The sequence below is a fragment of the Fundulus heteroclitus genome, chromosome 14 (assembly GCF_011125445.2).
Source record: "Fundulus heteroclitus isolate FHET01 chromosome 14, MU-UCD_Fhet_4.1, whole genome shotgun sequence".
NCBI classification, from domain to species: Eukaryota; Metazoa; Chordata; class Actinopteri; order Cyprinodontiformes; family Fundulidae; genus Fundulus; species Fundulus heteroclitus.
In genome coordinates, this window is record NC_046374.1 from 13,600,603 (window position 1) to 13,614,340 (window position 13,738).

At 48.0% G+C, this 13,738-nt stretch overlaps 1 protein-coding gene across 1 annotated transcript; it reads right to left on the reverse strand.

The window, feature by feature from the left end:
• Positions 1-260: 260 nt before the first annotated feature.
• Positions 261-12,039, reverse strand: rbm14b (RNA binding motif protein 14b). Its single transcript, XM_012873268.3, has 4 exons — positions 11,935-12,039; positions 8,023-8,375; positions 5,899-6,928; positions 261-5,776 (listed from the first exon to the last, which is right to left on the reverse strand). Exons 2-4 carry the CDS (start codon positions 8,369-8,371, stop codon positions 5,476-5,478), a joined length of 1,680 nt encoding a protein of 559 aa, XP_012728722.1. The 5' UTR covers positions 8,372-8,375; positions 11,935-12,039; the 3' UTR covers positions 261-5,475.
• Between the last annotated feature and the right edge of the window lie 1,699 nt (positions 12,040-13,738).

Sequence of the window (13,738 nt, forward strand, 5' to 3'; positions counted from 1 at the left end):
TTTACTAGATTTCCGCACTTTCGGCCCTACATAGGCTTGAATCTAGCAAAGATGTGGCCGTCGAGCTGCATTTGTCAGACAACCTCCCCGGCAGAAGGAAAGACAGAAGGAACTGACGCGTGCACAACCTGCACGAGCAAGTTCTTTAGGTGAAACAACAGACAAAGAGGGAGACGGGGGGGGTTAGGTGTGGAGGGGGTGCAGTGAGCTCTGGCTGGAGATGCAGTGCAACTGATTTAAAGAGCAGGGGATTCTTTTTCTTTTTAAAGATGCATGACTGCATATAAACAAGCATGGTTGAAGCCCCAGACTCACAAGCACCAGAAAACCTTTAGTGGGGAGCTGGGGAAAACAACATGGAGGAGCAGGGGGGGGGGGGGAGTTGGTAAGCACCTCCTTCTACTCTGCCAGAGGTTGCTTATAGAAAGTCTAGCCTGTACACGTAAGGAGATACATGTTTAACTCTCTTATTGCACACCTTCGAAACTAGGCCACCAACTCACCTATTTGCGTCTCATCACTTCCTGTCCTTTCTTTTGTCTCGTTGAGGAGGGGCATCACACACCCAGCCTTGCAGCTGTGAGCCAGTGACGGACAACTCAAAACCGTCCCCCCCAACTCCAGTCCTACCAGGTGAGCGCACTCACAAGCCTCTGAGATGCTGGTAACAGAAAAGTCCTATAGGAACCCTGAGATCAGTGAGAATCTGCAGGTTAGACGGGCCCGCGGGCCTTTCTTATAGGACGTTTCTGACGGACGCAGGTCGCCGTGAGAAGGAAACTGTCACCCTATAGCTTCGGGCGGCTCTACATCGCATGCTGCCTTTCGCCTCCCTGCACAGCCAACATTCAACAGTCGCAGCAGAAGCAGTTCCTCGAGTGTCTCTGTGTCGAAGGGACACCGTCCTACGGCGGGCCGCCACAAACACACAGTCCTTTAGGCACGCCTGAACGTCTACGGTAACAGAGGCGGAGGGGGAGAGGTGTTTTTTTTTTGTTTTTTTTTTGGATCGGGTGGGTGGTTCTGGAAAAAGTTGAGTCCAAGCCCGAGCGATGGAACCCAGATCCAAGGTGGCGGCGGTGCCGGCGGGGGGAGGAGAAACAAAAGCGCTGTGTGCGTGGACGACGGAGAGGTGACGAGATGCGCAAAGAGGGGACAGCAGGGAGGGAGTGAAGGAAGGAAGGAGGGAGGGAGGGAGGGAGGGAGGGAGGTGGCGGTGCGGGGAGGGGTGGGTGAAGAGGGTTGAGGGCGGCGAATACGGCGGTGGACAGGAGTTGATTAGCTGGCAAGGGGATGGGTTCGGGGTGTGTCCACTTACGCCAAGCCTCACTGACCAATGAAACGGCTCCCAAAAACTACCCCGCATTTATTTTTTTAGGACAGGCACACACACAGACACACACAAACGAAGCACACCCTGACACACACACACACCCCCTTTTTCCCCCCACCAGCTCACACACCACCCGAACAACGAGCACATCAGATGCTGATGCAGGACAGGTTCAGTCCTCGGGAGGGGGTCTTAACCCCGCCCCGCCCCGCCCCAGCCCAGCCGGCCCATCACTCCCAGTCAGAAGACCCCGGCTACAGGTACAAACACTGCCGACGCAGCAGAAGAGAGATTACGGACTCGGGAGAGAGAGAGGGGGGGAGGTGGTGATGGCGGAGGGGAGGAAAAAGGGGAGGTGGGTGTTGTATCAAGCCACAGTCAAAGGAAAGTGAGGGGAGGGGGGGGGGGGGGCGGGCAATTAAGGAGAAGAGAGGTCAGTGCTTCATGATTTCTTTCTTTTGCATTTAGTCGATTTACCTTGGTGGTGAAGAGAAAGAGAGACAACGAGTTTCCGCTGCGGCGGCGTCGCGCTAAAAGTCTTCCCCATGGCTCACGCAGGGTGTTCCAGGTAGCACCGTGACCTAATTCAGTTGAGATAGTTAGTTCAGAGCTGGACTGTCGAGTCGGACTTTTTTTTTTTTTCTCTTTTTCTCTTTTTTCTTGCGGCAGTTACAGATTATCACACATGCAGGTCTGAGAGTATACTGAACACAGAGACACACGGGAAAAAAAAAAAAGGGGGAGAATTTGGTGCAGCGGGGAGAGAGAGACCAGACTCGGACCAGACGCACACCCATCAAACCCCAAGGAAGAGACTGCTCCACAGATCAAAATGCACCTAGGCCATTCCATCTGTGAGCCTCTCCCCAGCCCTCACAGCGTAGCGTATAAGGCAAATCGGATGCATGGAAAAAAAATCGGTTTTCTTTTTAGCGCCAGCACTCAGCACTCCCAATTGTTTATGCATTCTCTGGTTTGAGGGGCTGGAGAGAGGATGGAGCTCCTACCCGGACTTACCCTGACCAAAGTGAGCAAAGCTGGGCCAGCATCTACACCTGCCTCCCCCTGGGTCCCCAGTCAAATGGGTCCGGTGGCCATTTTTACACAAGAGAGACAGATAGTGAAGAGGAACATAAAACAGGAAGAAGGCGAAACGTCCAAACCCTTTGCTTTCTTTCACCACAGTAGTCAGCCAAACATTCTTTATTATCATTATAATGTTTAAAGTGTACAGTTTCTCAAGGAAAAGGCATGCTGATTTTTTTTTCTTCTTCTTCTACTGTCCTATAAAAAGGCTAAATTAAAATACTTTTTTTTTCTCTCTCTAAAAAATAAGAAACAAAAAGAACAAAAACACATGGCAAACAAAACATTTTTTTTTTTTGCAAACCACATAACTCTACAAAGGATGCAACTGGTATGTGTTTTTGTATATATACGACACGGAAAGATTACACTCCGAGATGCAGAAGTCACTTGTAACCACTAAAAACCACAGAAGGAGAGGGGGGGAGGGGGGGAAAGCGGGAAACGATGAGGCAGTCGGGTGATTTCAGAAGGTCTGTTCTGTTTGTGCGTCGGTCGGCTGCCAGATAGTAGCTGCACACAACAAAATGGACTGATTGTGAATGGATGCAGGTTGCCACTCGGGAGTTTGGCTTCGGTGTGAAAAACTATCAAGACATCTAATTTCAGATTATTTTATTATCCCAGTAAAACCTCTCTATAAAGCTATTCATCCCCCCTGGAACTTTCTTCCACATTTTGTCACATTTCAACCACCAGCTTTGATGTCATTTGTTGGGATTTTCTGTGATAGATCAACACAAAGCAAAGCACCGTTGTGGAGGGAAGGGAGGTTTTGCTTTTTACTGTTTTTATTTCTATACTAACAATAATTTGAGTGGTACGCCTGTGTATTCGACCATGGTCGGTGTGAAAACGGAGAGGGTGTCTATCAGAGAAGCTTTGTACTTCTGGAGGAGCTGCGGAGAGCATTAGCTCGGGTGGGAGCCACTAGTCCCGCAACTCCCCCGAATCTGGCCTTTATGGAGGATTCAAAAGTCAGACGTTGTGTTTTCTGTTTGTAAGAAGCCAGGCGGGGGACACGGCAAACCTGTGGAAAAAGATTCTCTGCTCGAAACCAGAACAAATATTTTACATTTAGGCCTATATGCAAAAATGCCATGAGAGGGAGAGGCCTAACAAATATACACCACCCTGTTGTTACAATGAAACACGGTGGTGGTGGCAGCATCATGCTGAATCTGAGCTTGAGTCACTTTGCAAAGAAGAACAGGCATAAGTTTCTGTCTCAAAACGTGGAAAGCTGGTAGAGACTAAAATGTGGCTCTAGACTTTATTCAGAAATAAAATAAAAAAAAAACATGCATTATTTTCATTTTCCTTCACACTGGTGAGCAGCTTTGTGTTGGTTTATCAAACTGATTGCAATGAAATACATTTAAAGTTGCACGGCTGTAGAGGAAGAAAACTTAAAAGGGGTAGAAATGCTTTTTGGCGAGGAACGGCAGTCGATTCCACGAGTAAACTAAAACCTGCCCAGAGACACGTTGGGAGCAAGAATCTGAAGCAGATCTGGCGTTTGATGAGGGAACGGTGGATATTTTGGGGCCACTGGAAGACACTGCCCCATCTCTCACTTCATTGGTGCTATCACTGCTGTTTCTGCTTCAAACCAAAAGGCTTATCGTGAACCTCAGAGGCTCAATTTGTGGCTTTTTAAAAAGACAAAAAGAAAAAAAAAACATTTATAATTAACAAACCTTTTACAAGAGTGGAAGCTTTACCACTTGTAGCCCTCGGGATTCTGAGCTCTGAGGCTTCTGTTACTTTTCTTGAAATGACTAGGAAAAAAAAAAGCACTTAAAAAAAAATGGGAGATCCCTCCACTTAATGCACTTCACTAAAGGCTTTTAGGCACATAATTGACCGTGTCACATATAATCATGGTTTATAAAGGATGCGATTCACAGATCCTCTGTAAACGTACACATCTTCTCTCCCATTTAAAACCCATTACATCCTTTCAGCTGACTTATAGCGCATGTAAACAATAATGATGGAAAGAGACTATTTACACTTTTCCCCGTGTTTTCAAAAGGCCCCTGAACATGAAAGAAGCCCGAATATATAGATATATATAGATATATGTCAACACACGAAATCTAGCCACCCAGTCTGTGGACTGCTGTAGCTTTATGTGGACCTGCGACTGCTGACGACAACAGAATACAATCTACACTGAGATTTACAGTAAGAGGTAGGCAGCTGTAGTTAGGAAGAGGTGAAGCAGTGTCTTTCAGTGTCGTAGATTAATGGGGAGGGGGAGGATTCGGGGGCGGGGGGGTGGGTGAGGGCAGATACGAACAAACATTACAGTACGTATATGTGTGCTTTACGTTTTGTTTCCTCTGCAAAGCGCAGCTTTAAGCTGCTGCGTTTGTGCGCAAGAGTCAGGAGGCCGCACAGCCCACGCAATCACACACACACACACACACACACACGGCATCCAGGACAAACGGTCTCCCCAAAACACATTAACCTTGGTTCTGTTGGACACAGTACAATGCAGCAGGTGCACGATGTCCGACTTCCCCCGTCTGAGAACGTTACAAGTCTAAACTCTTCAACATAAGGCAAAAAAGGTTTCGGATTAGCTGCCCTACCAGATCATCCAGCCCCAAGCAGAGTGGCTGGTGTCGTTTACTGGAGATTTGGCCCTAGAAACATCAGAACTGGGTTGCGGAAATGAAGGCAAAACAAACGACTGACGACTCGGTCAGTCCAATACTGGCACAAGTGTGAGACTGGCACGATCAAAAGGGAAGCACAAAGAATGCCCGTAAAAAAAAAAAAAGGAAAAATAAAATAGATGAGAGCCTGTCTTCAAAGCTGCACTGTGGTTATGCAAACTGGACCAAGGTTAGCGGATCAGTCCCCTCGTGAAGCACGTTATTAAGCCCAACGGCCCGCAGTTTCAAATCCCCCCAGGCACACAAACACACTCGCGCACACACACACACACACACAGAGGTGGTCAAGTTTGAGTGGAAAGGTATGTAGGGGTGAGAGATCAGGGCAAAGAGGGGAAAGGGGCAGGGGCAGACAGTTGAGTGCAACTATCGGAAGGGGGGCTCAGGCGTGTGAAGGGAGAGTTCGGGGCGGTGGAGGATGGCCTCCTTGCGCGTAGGCGGCGGCAACGGCGGCTCATACACCCTGGGCGCAGCCATGGCAGCTGCCACTGCGGCGGCACTGGGGACCACCGGCCTGAGGGCTTCCAGCGTGGCGACTGGCTGGGCAGACATCGTGGGGACCCCCGTGACTCCCTGCATGCCCACAATGGCTGCCATTGTGCTCGACGGGTAGGCGTACTGGAACTGAGGGTACTGCTGTAACTGCTGGTAGTACTCGGCGTAGTACCTGACAGAGAAGAAGGGTGAAAAATCAAGAGGGATAGAGAGGGGTTACACGAAGGAGGGGAGGATGTCGGCACTACAGCAGACAGCGAAGTCTGACGTTATTAGTCATTAGTCCCGTCCCACCTGGCCATAGGGTCCTCTGCTGCCTCTATCGCCTCTTCGGCTGCACGGCCAGCAGGTGTAGGGAGCAAGGGTCTGCGCGGTTTGGCCCTCTGGTATATAAAGGGCTTCATCACGGGGTCTGGCAGGAGAGGGGCCGACCTACGTAACGGACTACGGTCTCTCTCCCCAGACTTGGCCGCGGCTGCCGCCTGCTGCTCAGCCACCGCCTGCTGGCCCTGCGCAAAGTAGTGAGCCTGCCTGGCGGCCTCAAACAAGGCCGTGGCTGGATCTGTTGCTCCCATGGCGCTGATGTGGGCGTAGGCCGGCGAGGCCCCGCCGTAGATCGCCGGAGCGACGGAGTAGGCGGGGTTCACCGTAGCCGCCGCCGCCGGCATCTCTATCCCGGGAGGCCCGGTCAGGTAGACGTGATGGTTGCCGACAGTCTGGGTGTAAACCGGCGTCGAGTAAGCAGCGGCCGCCGCGGCGGCGGCAGCGGCGGCCGCCGGAGACGACGCCACCTGGCCGTAGATGTTGGGCGCCACCGAGCTGTACACCTGTGTGGCGCCTGACGTGAGAGCCGCCTGGTTCGCCACGCTCCCGTAGAGTTGATTGGCAACATTAGCGCCGTACACCTGGCTGGCCAGGGCGCCGTAGACGGCCGGGTTCACCGGGTTTCCGTCGGTACGCGTGCCGGTGGTGATCCCCGTGAGAGCTGCGTACGTTGGGTCGAAGGTGGAGGTGTTGTAGACCGAGTTGTGCACGCTCTGCTGGACCTGCAGAGGCAGGCCGGCGGCCGCGGCCGCGGCGGCGGCCAACACCGCCGCCTGACTCTGGTACTGCTCCAAAGACGGCTTCCCCACAGGACACTCTCCGGCGTAGTGGCCCTGCTTCCCACAGTTAACGCACGGGATCTTCCCTGTGGGCGTCTGCTTGCTGGGCTGGACCTTCGATAGCTCTACAGACAGCGGCCGGCCTTTAAACGACGTACCGTGCAAAGCCTCGATGGCCTGAAGAGCATCTTCCTTATTTTCCATGTGAACGAAGGCGTAGCCTGCAGGAAACACGTCATCGTTAGTCACAGGTGTTTGAGGTTTTAACGAAAAGGCAAAAGGACAACATGTACAAGGTTGCTTCTTCATAAAAATAATTAAGAGGGCTGAGAAATACATCTGGCCTTCAGAACGAAAACATCACGGTCACATCCACTAACTCCAGATCTAGAAAAAACGGCACACTAAGAACCTCTGCAAATCTTTAGACGCCTGCTTACAAGTTCAACTTCAATAAAGAAAGAAAAGAAATGTGATATTTAGATATTAACCCTTTTTAGGAATGGTAGTTTACATGTCTCAATGTCCAAAAGAGGAATCCAGACACGGTTCAGTGTCCTTCGTGTTCTCCTCCTGTCTCTTTAAAACGTATGTACGTACACACTGCTGGTCATAAATAACACAATAACTAATTAGCTGTTAATGCTAAACTAGCCAAAGCTTTTCTTTTTCTTGGATTTGACAGATTGAGCAACAAATATCACATTCTACCATAAAACGGTACAGACTCGCCTGCTGATATGCTAGGAAGTGTATCTCCTTGACACAGCCCGTGCTATGAAATAAAAAAATAGCATTCCCTTCAAAGTCTCAGGGTGTTTAAATGCTACGTTGCTTTAATGTTGGAGATTCCAGGGCAGCATGACCGTCGCCTCAGCAGAACCCTCTACAGAGACAGAACTGCTTTAGATGTTCCCATGGTTGAACACACTTGAGCTGAAAGGTTTATCAGCAGCGATGGGGCGACGCAGCAGAGCAACGTCTAAACCATGCAAGAAACCAGCTGTTGAGGACAGGAGCTGGCCGACCCTGGTCTAGCGTGTACCGCATGAAACAAACATCTGTAGCCCGTTAGTTCCTCTACCATCACGAGGACAAATACGTTTGCTGCCACTGTTCGGCATAAGAAAGATTAGACCTCTCACGTTCATAAAATACTCTTCTAACACAAGAAGAAGGAAGAGAAAACCTTCAAAATTCATCTTTTTAAAGAAATCTAAATCTCAATCCAAAGTACAACCAAATGAGGCAGATCTACACATTATTAATGAATAGAGTGAATCTTTATTTCTATAAAAAAAGGGATTTTGCTCACCTTTGACTTTGTCACACTCGAGAACTTTCCCAAAAGTCTGGAACAGCTGCTTGAGGTCTTCAGTGGTGCACATGCCGCTCAGGTTGCCCACGAACACCTTGGTGGAGTGCAACGGCCGCCCCCTGGACTCCTCCACCACCAGGTTCCTGCCCCGAAACTCTCTGCCATTGAGCTCCCGGATGGCCCGGTCCGCCGCGCCCTCGCCCTGCAGGTGGACGAAGGCGAACTGCCGCAGCACGCTGCAGCTGACCACCTGGCCGTACGGCTCAAAGATGGCGGACAGCTCCTCCTGGGTGGTGTCCAGAGCCAGGTTCCCCACGAAGAGCTTCACGGTGTTGCTCTTGTCCATGGCCCTGCGGAGAAAACGGAGGGATGGTCTGCCTTAGAAATGAAGGAGAAACTGGAATAAAACGGCACGGTAACGGATCGGTCCAACGGATGTAGCGGCGACTAAACAAGCAACATGTTTGCCCCTTTGACTACTGTAAACTTTCTTCAGCATCCTCATTGTTTGTCTGCAGGCAAACACTGATTTTTGGAGTCAAAAACAGAGATTTTTCTTTAGGAAAGCTTCTCGGAGTTTAGATTTGTAAAGCCTCGGTTTATCCTGTATACAGGCGGACTAGAAATCTGGAGATTATTAGAAACCACGCTGAAGAGTCTCACCGCCTGCATGGCCACCGTTGCTCTGTATGTGCGTGCTGGTCTGCCCGCTCTGTACTGGGCTTTTTCAGGTACCAAACACATTTTCTGTAGTTTACTGACATTAAACGGGCTAAACGTCTCCAATAATAACAACAAACCATAGCGCCTACCAGCAGGATGTCACCAGTAGTTCATGTTCTGATCAGTGTTTATTTTTTCCTGTCAAAATTCAAAACAGTAGACCGGCCAAAAAAGGGGGACCAGAGCCACAAAAGAAAAATCATAAGCAAGCAGAATAATGTAAACTCTCAGAAAATAAAAAAAAGTCTACAACTGAATTAAATTATATGTGCGATTTGAACCGTTTGTGATTATTTTTCTTCAATATTCATAAAGAATTCTCTGTAACCAAGAGATACATGCCGGTTTAGGTATGTGGGTATGGAATGGTTATTTTACAGGTACAACATGGTGAGGACTAAAGCTAAATGGGGTGAGAATTTGAGAAAAGAGCAAATTTACACAAGGGACACTTTCATGTTAGAAGCCAGAACAACAGTTCTGATGTTTTCCCACACCTGATTTACTTTATCCTGACAGTTTCCAGTAAAACGTTTAATTTAAGGTAAAGAAGGAACGATCTTTAGCCTGGTGGTCAATAGAAAGTCTGAAATTAAATATGTAAATCCAAATATAAAAAAAAAAAAAAAGAGGCTTATACTTTGAAGAAGACTACTGTCTCCTTTGTGTAGCTACAACATAGACAATAGTACAACTGGAATACAATATTACGTCGGTTGTTACGTCTGCCTGTCTTGAATGCACACTTTGCCCGGCAGTAAATGCCCACACACACAACACAAACGATAGTGTCCAAGATACTGCAGGTCTGAGAGATCGTTGGAAATGATAACAATCAGATCAAATTTCCTAACGTGGTGCAGCTCTATTCATAACTATTTATCTTCTGAAATCAAAGGAGAAGCCGCTCCGTTCGTGGATAACAGGTTGCTGCTCTCAGGGATTAACAGCTTGTGTCAGAAATACAAGAACATGACGTGGGCGTGACTACCAGGACAGCAGCTACTTGAAATCATTTTAAAATATACCTTAACGGTAACTTAGTCAAAAGTAATCATAGCAACCCATGCCCACTCCAGGTATAGATTTCTCTCTCTCCAAAAACCAGGAAAGAAAAAAACCCTAACCTGAACTGAGCCTAGCTAGGAGAAGGAAAATGCTGTGTTACCTTTTAAGTGAAAGATTAAAGTAAACTGGTTTCAGTGGCGGCATGACAAGAGCTTAGCAAATGAAATATATAACATCCCTAGAAAAATAGGAAGCATAAAACTAGTCCCCCCTTTCAGCGACGAACGAGGAAACCAAAAATGCCAGGAGATTAATATTCAAATTTATAAATGCGACAAAACCCACAGAGGCCATATATTTGCCTTTGAAACGTCCCCACGCACAAAGTGAGATTAGACACAACAAAGCAGCGGGGATTTTCTCTTTCTTTTCTTTCCTGTTTCTAACAGGAGGTGTGATTTTCCAGGCTGAGGGAGGGCCATGCTGCTCCTTTGATCGCCCCCTCAGCCATGACTCACTCTCATCTACAGGGGCCAGAGCAGCTGGGCTCCAGGAAGGGCCACCGTTTATGAAGCCTGGCTGGACTCACAGCAATCACCACCTTTACCAAACTCAGTGTAGGGCTGAACAATTAATCGCATTTTCAATATAAGCGCGATTTAAAAAAAAACGCAATTTCCAAATCGCAGAGTCTGCCATTTTTGGCTATGTAACAATTAGGGAATTAGACACGTCCATTAGGTGTTGGTAAAATGTTTGAAGTGGGTTTGCTTCCACATGGAAGTGAAGACAGTTGCAGCAGTGAGATAATTTAATTTTATTGTTTTAGAGTTTATATAATCATACATAGCATTAAGTACAGGTCAATCAGTTTAATACATAGACTTGCTTGTTGGTTGGACTTTATGTTCAACAAGGATTGATGTCCAGATCAATTAAAAGCTGCTCTCTTGAACAATATTCTGATTAAGTTCTTGTTTTAAATAGTCCTTGTTTACAAACGTCTTTATTTAGACGCCATTTTTGTTGCTTGTGGTTAACGCAGAGAAAAGTCAAAATTGCAATTTTGGTTGAAATATATTGTAGGCAGAACGCAATCATTTCTGCTCTGAGTTTAGATGCTGCGGGTCTTTTAGCAACTAATCTGCACGGCGAGGAAACAAAATGATTTGTTGTTTGTATATGTTTAAAAAGACATGATAAATTAAACTGGGGAAAAAAAATCGCATTAAATCGCAATATTAAGAACGCACGAAATATTCAACGTGTTTAATAGAAAAGACGCCTTTTTTCTCTTTTCTCGCTCCCAGACCACCTTTTTTTTTTTTTTTTTTAAATAAAAACTGGGCTGTGAACCAAAAAGCGGAACATGAAACCAGAGGACATTTCTACTTTCTGGTTTAAGCCTCCAGTACGTCGGGGCTGACAAAGAAACACGCCTCCTCCTCGGAGGGGGAGCGCATTCTCCCCTCTCCCCCTGAGTGGGGGGTACTGTGGTGGGCAGGCAGAATGGCTGCTGCTGCTGCTGCAACAACAGGCTCCATTGTGGGGCAAACCGAGGGAACCTGGCGGCTGGTGACGCAGCGCCACGCTGACTAAACACGTTTTCACCGCTTCCGTCATTGTTCGGCGCAAAAAAAAAAAAAAAAAAAAAAACTAACCCAACCAAAAAAAATCTAAACAAAGCTGAAAATGTTGAGTTTGTTGGCCGGTCGCCTTTGCCGAGGCTCGCTGTGAATGGAGGGGGAGCAGCGTGGATGCTGGTGGGTTCGCGTAAAGCTAAACAAGCCTCGAAGAAGGCAACGCAAACAACCCCGTTTCCGCACACTTAGCTCCCCTCAGATAAGGAGGGAGCCTAAATAGAGGCCTAACACTCGATAGGGATGAATACTTTCTATTAGAAGATCGATGCATTGTTGACAACAATCGCATTTCTCCCCCCCTCCTTCCTCCCTTCCCCGCACAGGAGCGCATGCAGCGCAGCACGGAGAGCTTCCTGGGCGACAACGCGGCCCGAAAACTCCCTTCCTAAAAACCCGGCGAGTCCGATAAAAACAAACATCTTCCTTGAGCCCCGATCGGGTCCGATTACCGCCCGCGGACGGGGAGCGAGTGTTCCGTGGGGGGGGAATAACGCGGCAGAGAAGGCTACTGAGCGTGGAGGATCTACCATCTTACCTTAGCGGTGCTGTGTTTCAAAATGGTAGCGCCTGCTTCCGTTTGAGCGCCGGGCATACTGCTGGAGAGGCTGCAGAGAGAGAGGGAGGGAGAGGGAGAGGGAGGGGGAGAGCTGCTGCAGCCAGAGGAGGAGGAGGATGCTGCTGAATCCTCATGAAAAAGGAAGAACACACACAGAGGGCTCCTGGAGCATGCTTAGTTAATTACAGCTACTGCAGAGGGAAAGGCTGGCGCACAGCCGCCGGTCTGGGCTCCAGGGAGAGCAACATGTGGAGGGTCGGCCATGATGGATATGAGCAATAACAGACTTTTGCTAATTAATCAAATGGTGTGGAACACAAGATCATTTGCGTACAATTTAAACTTTTTTTTTTTTAATGTTTCTTGTAAAAACGTATACGCATAAACCACACTTTGCAATAAAAAAACCCACACATCTCCTTTATTTGTTTTTAAAAAGTAGGCTAAAGTTAAACAGCAGTGAGTTATATACCAACACAAAGCAGTGCGTAGTTGTGGGGTTGTTTTCGTTCATCCCACTCGTTTAAAATAACATGCAGTGAAACCATAAACTTCCTCAAGGCCACTCTTGTTAGATCAAGTGCATCTGGGGGGGCATTTAATGTCAGAATAAATTCAGCTGTACCATATTTATCTATAAGCCATTTTATCAGAACAACTCTAAAACAATATCTCGGTCGACCTGAAAATCCCAAACCACTGCTGGTAGTCTACGCTAATTCTGGGGGAGCTGCAGGGATCCACTAACCTGACAACAGCCAGATGCCTGTCTCGCTCCGCCTAGCTTCACTCACATACATCTGGGACATCGCCCATTGAAAGTGATTTCTTCAACCAATTTTATGGTCTAGCCAATCAGGACGCAGGGCTGGCATTTCATAGATGTGACGTAGTGGAGAAGCGACCGTGAGACTGTTTCGATAGCAATGGCGGCTCACATCGAGGAAGCAAGCGTTAACATTGATGCTGCTATTTCTTCCGTGTTGTTCAATCTACCTAATATTGTTTCATCAAAAGAACATCAGAGAACGCCTCTGAAGGCTTTTGTTGGTGGAAACCATGTTTTCGCCCTTCTCCCGACCGCATTTGGCAAGTTTTGTTTTCCGGGGCGCGCCCCGGAGCGGTTAGCTGTTAGCGCTAACCATATTAGGAAGCCTTTAGTCCTCGACGCGGTCGGCCCGGGATCGACTCCGACCCGCGGAGCTTTGCCGCCTGTCTTCCCCCTCTTCCTGTCAGCTCACTGTCAATAAAACACGTGCCTCTAGAGCCGCAAACACATTAAAAAAAGTTTTTTTTGTTTTCCTGCGTTGCTCTCATCAGCGTCACGGGTTAGCTTCGGTGTGAGTGGTTGAAATAGCACGTCGATAAAGATGACAGACAAGTGGCTTATCCAATCATATGCAAGAAGTTTTGATAAGGCCCAGCCTTCAGTAAAGGCAATTCCTATGGCGGTGTCCCAGATGTATGTGAGTGAAGCTAGGCGGAGCGAGACATGCAGCTGGCTGTTGTCAGGTTAGGGATCCACGGCTCAGGTAGAACAGCCATTCGTGGTGCACACGCTCATCTATCAGTCCACTTTTGGACCGATAGCGTGATCAAGAGTTAGCACACAGCTTCAGCTAGGAACCACTGATCAGGCCTGAAATGTGGGTGCAGTGATGGACTCAGACCTGGAACTTGAAAAGCATCCAAATACAATTACAAAGTCAGCTTTCTATCACCTGAAGAACTTTTCTAGGATTAAAGGACTAATGTCTCAGCAGGATCTGGAAAAACTAATCCA

Bases quoted from the DNA above. Each gene is read 5' to 3' on its own strand.
- rbm14b (XM_012873268.3), bottom strand. From the start codon at position 8,371: ATGGACAAGAGCAACACCGTGAAGCTCTTCGTGGGGAACCTGGCTCTG. The intron at 6,929-8,022 runs GTGAGCAAAATC...TGTTTCCTGCAG, and splicing joins CGAGTGTGACAAAGTCAAAG to GCTACGCCTTCGTTCACATG. The intron at 5,777-5,898 runs GTGGGACGGGAC...CTTCTCTGTCAG, and splicing joins GCAGAGGACCCTATGGCCAG to GTACTACGCCGAGTACTACC.